This window comes from Euphorbia lathyris, chromosome 9 (assembly GCF_963576675.1).
Source record: "Euphorbia lathyris chromosome 9, ddEupLath1.1, whole genome shotgun sequence".
NCBI classification, from domain to species: Eukaryota; Viridiplantae; Streptophyta; class Magnoliopsida; order Malpighiales; family Euphorbiaceae; genus Euphorbia; species Euphorbia lathyris.
Genome location: NC_088918.1, coordinates 16312585 through 16320220, shown reverse-complemented (window position 1 = coordinate 16320220; position 7636 = coordinate 16312585). Strand labels below are relative to the sequence as shown.

The following is a 7636-nucleotide window of genomic DNA, read 5'->3' as shown; positions in this document are numbered from 1 at the left end:
GTTATCGAGGGTGGCAGTGGAATGGGTTTTGGTACTCTATGATCCATATAGGATTTTGGTAGTGGAATGGAGGAAAATTAAACAACATGTTTAGAAATTAAAGGCAAATAGAAGAAAATGAAGAAATCTAGAGACGGAGGGAAGATGAGAACTCATGATGGAGATGAAGGAAATCACATGCATGGAGAATTAGGGTCTCTATTGACTCTGAAATGTGAGTCTTCAATTAGCTGCTTTCATAAAAAGTATCGGAATTAACAAAGCTTCATCGAAAAGAGAAGACGAAGTCAGTTAACAGTGGAATTCTGCTGTTAAAAGGTTTCTGTCAAATAAGCCTAAAATTGCACTTTTGAAAAACCTTAGACCTAAAATTTTGCTATTTCATAGTTAAAGGATAAATTTGATCTCCCCTAAAAACGTTAGGGGCATATTTGCACCTTAACCCACTAAATTCCTTGAAAAGATTCTCAAGAAAATATCCATAAAGGAACTTTAACAAATACCTGTTTGAGAAATCCTGCACCAAATGCTCTTATAATCTTCAAAGGCCCTTTAACTCTATAATGAACAATACATTGACTGTCATCTGGGTGTTCATTCTTGATTGTTAAAACTTCCTGCATGAGGTGAACATATACTTAAATTACTCATTTTGATAATGCACTAATTTATGTCTTATCTTACAAAATATAATTTTTCTTCAATGATAAGGTGTGTCAATTTAAACAAGTATTAGCACAGTCAATTAAAAATAGTATAATACCTGGCATTACCAGCTTGACGCGGTCCAAGATTAAAGAAGATTAGTGAGAATCCTGTAGCCAGTATCTGTATATGACATGGTAAGAGGAAATTAAGAAACATGGATGTAAGTAAATTTTTGACACACAAGTTGTAAGTGATGCAGTAAATAATGCAACACAACAATATAACGGATTTGGTCTGCTGAGCATGATAACTAGATAATGTTATGTCTCGTAATTTAAAATACAAATCAACCACAATTGTTACTCGATACATAAATGATAGTTCTTTTATAGGTTGGAGAAATTGAACAAATAAATTTTTGAAGGAAAACAAAAAGAAAAGAAACAAACCAAAGACAATAGAAACAAATAACAAAGCAACTTACATATAAAGGTCCAAGGTCCCATCTATGTGCAACAGGTGCCAAAATGAACCATATAATAATAACAATCCATGCCTTTAGACTGAGAGAGAAAAGTGCCACCAAAAGGAAATCTACATTGAATTAAAAGGATTAATTGATAAGCAGATCGTAGTTTTAGAATGTCACAACATATCCACTAAACGCTTACCATGAAGTTTCAATTTATCATGCAGGAAAAAGTAAAATCTCCTCTTCCACCCACTTGTTGACTGTGGCAGCTGAAACTTCTGAGACTCAAAAACAAAATTGCTTGAGAAGAAATATTCAATATCTATAACACATTTAAAACAAACAGCAGATTATTTATTCAACTATACCAGTTCATCATCATCGAATTCAAATCCATCCCACAGATGTTTAGCTGGTGGATTTGGTTTGACAGCAACAAGGAACACATCTAGAAACTAGAGAAAGTATAAGAACTTAGGCAGTGAAATGATTGAAGTTACTAAACAAAACTAGAGAAACTTAGGCTAACATGGACACTAATTTGTGCAGAAGGTTATTGTAATGAAAAAATGAAAATACAGTGGAATACATACAAATCAAACAAATGTTGACAATGGAAGCATCCATTAAATTCAAGCATACTCAACATAAAAGGGACTTCAAGCTTGGTAAGAAGCTCCCAAGTCATGGCTCATACTTGTCCAGCCAGTTTTAGTATCTTAACCCACCTGACATGTGCTAACTTTGGATGTTCTAATTTTTTTTTGAGATAAGGTACCAGAATAGGTCTATAGTTTTTTGGGGAAGTATCAATTTAGGCTCCACGTACAAAATAACACCAATATAGGCTTAAGGTTTGAAAAAGGGTACCAATTTAGGTCTCAATAACGGAACGAGACACGCCATTGAACTTAACGAATGAATATCAATGACGTGTGTCTCGTTCCGTTATTGAGGCCTAAATTGGTACGATTTTTCAAAAGTTAAGCCTATATTGGTGCTATTTTGTACGTGGAGCCTAAATTGATACTTCCCCAAAAGCTATAGGTCTATTTTGGTACTTATCCCAATTTTTTTTTGTTTTCACGAGTTCTCGCTCTTGAATTGAGAAGAATTACCCAACATTGATTAAAATTTACAAAATAAATAGTGTTAAAAGCATCAAAGAACCCCAAATCAGTTCCAATCAACATATATAATTAATCTTATAAGGAATGCAGTTAACAAATACATGAGAGCTGATTAACCTAAATGATTGGGTACTTACATAAAAGAGATATCTTCAGCATTTCAAGTTCTTACTTTAAAATGAAATTTTTTTCAATCAGAGTAATTCAAAGTTAGAGATCAGTAAAATGCAGACAGAATGCAGCCTATCAGATAAGGAACCCAAGTAAACAAAGAGCACAAAACTTCAATAAATAGATAGCACAAAACTTCAATAAACAAAGAATACAGAAATTCACATCTAAATATAAATCAACTATTACCTAATTAGTTCAATAAACCTTAAAAGACCAATCAACTATTACCCAACGATCCTGTAGACAAGACTCGAGTCCTCCTCTACTCCTTCAAAGACCAATTTAGTTAGAGTTGAAGTTATTGGTGGCTACTTTGAGGTTGGAGACATGATTTCAGAGAAAGAAAACCAGTAGAGAAGTCGAGCAAACACCAGGTGAACGATGATTTGGGGATGCGATTTTTGTTTAGATGGTCTTTTTCTGGGTAGGGTAGGATTCAGGTAGAAACAATTAGTCAAAGAAAGAATGATGCAGGATCATAAAGATAAGTCTTTGGAGAAAGAAGCAACCAGAATCCCAAAGGTCGTAGGATGGGAAAGGGATTTGAGATGTTTAGGGTTTTCATTCTTGTTATGCGATATTTGGTTTGTCAAATATTAAGTAATATATTTATTTTATTTAAATTAGAAAAGTTTCATATTTAGATTTAGTCTAGCGCCAAATTTTGGTGGTACTTTTTTTCATTTTGTTGAATTTTCTAAATTTATACTAATTTTGTGGGGGCAATATCAATTTGCCATAAAAGCTACCTTAGTTTGTGGCAAAATCAAAATTCCCCACAATATCTTATATTATAAGTGGCAATTTTCTAAATCAGCCACTAATTACATTACTTTATGTGGCAAATAACGAATTAGCCACTAAAAAAAGATCAATTGTGGCAAACTATGTGTCCGCCACAAATTGCTTATATTTAGTGGCAAATTAGTTTTCCCCACAAAATTATTGCCACTAAAAATCTCATTTGTTTTAGTGAGATATCGGTGACGGAGAAAGGATCGGGAAATGATCGGGTGAGTAAGGATCGGGTGAGTAAGGATCTTTTATTGAGATGAATGCATATGTTGAGATGAATGTGTGGTCATACGAGAAAGGATCAGGTGAGTAATGAAATAATTAGGACAAGTAGGGGTTACATCTATTGAGAATAAAATGAGAGAAACCCGGTTAAGGTGGTTTGGCCATATAAGACGAAAAACGCTTGATGCGCTGATTAGGAGGACTGAAGAGTGGTAAAGGGATGTAATGATGAGGCGTAGAGGAAGACCTAGGCAAACTTGGAAAATATTGATCGAAAGTGATATGAGTTTATTGAAGATTGAGGGGATAAGAGAGAGTGGAGGGAGAGAATTTATATCGCTGTCACGACTTGATTTCACAGTTTTATATAATGGTTCATGTTAACCGACCTCAAATCATTTCAAGACAATTTTATTGTTGTTATTGTTTTTGTTTGTTCATCGAACAAAGGTATAACGTTTTCGTCTATCTATTAACTTTTTTATAAAAAAAAAAAAAAATAATATACATTTTAGTTTGTAAAAATGATACTGGTATGACTTAGGGACAAATCAATTTTTTAGGGAAATTAATATCTCTTATCTTGATATGATAAAACCCGACAAATTCAAAATACCCAAAGGCGGCGTACAATTAAAATCAGGACATTATTGTAATTATTCATTTTCCGGGAGCATTCTGGTAATTGCAAGCATTGGATAATGGCCTATCACGTGACATTTCTTCTCCTTTAGGGCCACGTGTCTTCTCCTCTTTTTGGATCACTTGGTAATTGGGTCCTACTTCTCATATCACATCGGTCTTATCTTAATATACGTGTTCCCCGATCAAATTACCACGTCATCGAAATTTCTAGATCCCGATCGACGGTCGCGATTCAAACTCAGCCAATAGACTTGTTCGATGTTTAACGCCTCTTTCTTCATTAAATATCCCCCTCTCCTCTCACTTCACTCCCCTCTATGCTGGATATTGAGATTCAACGTTCGCCGGATTTCTGCTAAATAATCGCAGATTACCGCCATGAGTCTTCTTGACCAGTTGTGGGACGACACCGTCGCCGGGCCCCGACCGGAGAGCGGCCTCGGCAAACTCCGCAAGCAGTCCAGCTTCGGTTTCAAACCAACTTCCGGCAAGGGTATGCGAGCGTGACTTAAACCCCGCGGATCTAAATATACGGAAAAACGAAATATAGCATAAATAGTTCTTATCATAATTGATAAAACTTGAATTTACTTTTAATCGAATGAAGCAGCCACAAACTCTTCGAGATTGAAACTGTTTTTTCTTGATGTTTAATTCATACTGCGTTGAAGTAATCGGAAATACACTGTAAAAAGTGTTTATCGATAAATTCATCTAAATGCTTAAATATTTCGTAGTATACAGTATTATCAGTTCAGTCAAGTATCTGATAGATGAGATCGCAAGCGATGTAATGCGTAGCTTTATAATCACCGATTGAATCAATTTGATCAAAAAATGGCGTTAGATCTGAATTCTAATGTGTTTATTTTTGAACAATTTTGATTGCATGTGATCAGAATCCGATGGTCGCAACGTTAGATCGTACGGTGAAGATGCAACGGAGGAGTCGACGAGAGTTACGCGCAGTATCATGATAGTGAAACCTCCTGGATACCAGTACGGTTCGCCGCCGGCTTCACCGGCTGGATCTACTACTCCGGTATCACCCTTCTCTCCCGGTAAGCCATTTTCCGTTCAAGTCAATAACAATCTTAATGCCTAAAACAACCCTCGTTTGACGAATTAAAAACTGCAAGTTGGGCGGGGATAATGGGGTAATTTTGTCGTTTAACGAATGGGTGCCTGTCTATTTGGCAACAGGATAAAGATAATTTCGTGTTGGTGCTAAGATGTGTGTATAATTATTGCTAATGCCTGCTGCCTCGGATAGCGACATTATATTATTAATAATATCTTGTTGACGTACATTTTTTGTGCATGGTTTTAATTCTAGCGATTTATAGATAACCTCACTTGCTTGCTTGACCATAGATGATTAGAAAAGTTAGTGTCATGTTGCCCTTTCTTATATGGCATGGGGTATTGTCACATCTTGATTTAAATAAGGAAATTTTTTAGAATACATTGCGCTTTAATACCTATAATGAATTAATGAATCAATTAATAACATATAGTAATAATTTCTCATGAAATAGTATGAAATTGTCATGAGCACGGTAAAACACTCAGTCCCACGGTAGAACACGGCTAGATCTATCCACTGATCAATATCTCGAATGTCACTGACCAGTATCTAAAATGTTTGGACTTGGAGTATGCAATTAGTTCATTGGTCACATCAAATTAAATTTCTTTTGTGATAGTCATTAATTATTTGTACTGTTTCAAAAGAAGGATTTGCGTGTTGAATTGAATTTGTGAAATTGCATCCATCAATTAGGTTGGATTGGTTAGGTTTACCCCAAAGATATATTGTTTTTTCCTTTCAGCCTGGAGAGGGATTGAGACCTTCCCACCCATGACCTTTCCAGTCATAGTTTAACTCTCAACCACTGGCTAAAAGCTTTACCATAAGGGATTGAGACCTTTTATCTGCTTAAAAATGAGTTATCTCCAAATGGTTTTATCTTAAAGACATGGACTATAAAGAATATCTACAAGCATATCAGAACATGTCTTTGAGATTGGCCTTAAATCTCTTAAACCAGATTTCGAAGTAGAGTCTTACTGAATACAACAAACTTAAATTGTTAGAGGAGCTATCTAATTAGAGTCTTACTGAATACAACAAACTTAAATTGTTAGAGGAGCTATCTAACTAGAGCTCTCGAGGTAGAGCATTATTATACAATAAATTTAAATTGTGCGAGGAGCTATCTAACTAGAGATCTTGAGTTAGAGCCTTATTGAATATAACAGACTTATCTAAATTCATTTTGTGATTGCCCGTAGTGGATATGAAACTCTTTCTACTATGCATAATACAGATGATATATATGAAAAAGCAAGCAATGTTTAATTAGCACAAGTATGTAGTTATTTCTCTGTTTTGATTATTGATTTGAAAGGGGGCAGAGAGTCATTCCGGTTTCGAAGAAGATCAACATCAGATGCGTACGAGAAGGCGAGTGAGGTTGGACCAAGAACCCCTCCTTCTTCTTACGATTTGTGAACTATGAGACTAGATAATCCGCGAATCCGGCTGATGATCAAAGCTGCAAGGTTTTCACTGCAGCAGCAATACCTGGGGTGACTACTGAGGTGTATTATATATATATAATATACCATATATGTACTTTTGTAGTGTGTAGTGTGTGTATGTGCTTGTTTGTTGTTGTTTACTTGTTTGACCGCAAAAACGTCGTCGTATCAAAACTTTAGTGCTAGAACTTGCGATGATCTGCAAGCAGTGATCATGTGATAAGTGTAGCTTTTAGTTTGATATCTGTATATAAGTTCAGTTTTTGTTTTGTTTAGAGAAGAAGAAAGTTTAAATTTCTGGAGTGATTTTATTGTATAATAAGGTAAATGGGATGGTGTTTGCTAAAGTCAAAACATAAAGGACCTATTAAGGATATGGATGAGGTTGAGGTAGGTGTGTGGAGCTATCAGTTAATAATGAAAATGGTGGGCTCTCAATTATGTGGTTTGAATCATATTATATATTGTGCAAGTTGAACTATAAGACTAAATTAGATGATTGATTATATTGTGCCTTCTTAAATAGCAAATTTTCTCTCACCCTCCAACATTTGGTCCTCTCGAGTTGTCAAGTTGGGTGTTTTGTTTTGAGGTTAATATATTTTAATTGTTGACTGTAAAATTAGTTTTTAATAGATAATATGAGATAAATATCTTACAATATTAATATGAAATAAATATCTAAAATAATATGAAATAAATATCTTACAATATAAAATTAAATATCTAAAATAATATGAAATAAATATCTTACGATGTTTAGTATATAGATACTATGAAATAATATTTCATAAATTTTATTAGAATGTGAAATAAATATCTCACAATTTATATAATACTAATAATAATTATATATTGCTTGTGCTTTTGGGTACACTAAAAAATTACTACATAAAGAAATATATATTTAACACTGTTTGTGAAATATCCAGACGTGTACACGTCATAGCGTACATCAAAATGCCAACTGTACTACTGTAAGGTACACATCCTTATATGTCTT

The 7636-nt window shown here is 34.4% G+C and overlaps 2 protein-coding genes across 3 annotated transcripts; one reads left to right on the top strand and one right to left on the bottom strand.

The window, feature by feature from the left end:
- Positions 1 to 741: 741 nt before the first annotated feature.
- LOC136207266 (uncharacterized) lies at positions 742 to 1808 on the bottom strand. Its single transcript, XM_065998559.1, has 5 exons — positions 1710 to 1808; positions 1489 to 1575; positions 1320 to 1398; positions 1133 to 1242; positions 742 to 828 (listed from the first exon to the last, which is right to left on the bottom strand). The coding sequence occupies exons 1-5, from the start codon at positions 1806 to 1808 to the stop codon at positions 742 to 744; spliced, it is 462 nt and encodes a 153-aa protein (XP_065854631.1).
- A 2584-nt stretch (positions 1809 to 4392) lies between these two features.
- On the top strand, positions 4393 to 6931 carry LOC136205762 (dormancy-associated protein homolog 3). Of its 2 annotated transcripts, none has more exons than XM_065996520.1 (3): positions 4393 to 4582; positions 4989 to 5150; positions 6508 to 6931. In XM_065996520.1, the coding sequence occupies exons 1-3, from the start codon at positions 4468 to 4470 to the stop codon at positions 6609 to 6611; spliced, it is 381 nt and encodes a 126-aa protein (XP_065852592.1). In that variant the 5' UTR covers positions 4393 to 4467; the 3' UTR covers positions 6612 to 6931. The 2 variants fall into 2 exon arrangements, with proteins under 2 accessions (XP_065852592.1, XP_065852591.1); XM_065996519.1 differs by having other exon boundaries at positions 4395 to 4582; positions 6501 to 6931.
- Positions 6932 to 7636: the final 705 nt, after the last annotated feature.

Excerpts from the sequence above, each read along its gene's own strand:
- LOC136207266 (XM_065998559.1), bottom strand. The coding sequence starts at position 1,808 with ATGACTTGGGAGCTTCTTACCAAGCTTGAAGTCCCTTTTATGTTGAGT. Across the intron at positions 1,399-1,488 it reads AATTCGATGATGATGAACTG|AAGTTTCAGCTGCCACAGTC; the intron begins GTATAGTTGAAT and ends TTTGAGTCTCAG. Across the intron at positions 829-1,132 it reads GGGACCTTGGACCTTTATAT|ATACTGGCTACAGGATTCTC; the intron begins GTAAGTTGCTTT and ends TGTCATATACAG.
- LOC136205762 (XM_065996520.1), top strand. The coding sequence starts at position 4,468 with ATGAGTCTTCTTGACCAGTTGTGGGACGACACCGTCGCCGGGCCCCGA. Across the intron at positions 4,583-4,988 it reads CAAACCAACTTCCGGCAAGG|AATCCGATGGTCGCAACGTT; the intron begins GTATGCGAGCGT and ends GCATGTGATCAG. Across the intron at positions 5,151-6,507 it reads GGTATCACCCTTCTCTCCCG|AGAGTCATTCCGGTTTCGAA; the intron begins GTAAGCCATTTT and ends GAAAGGGGGCAG.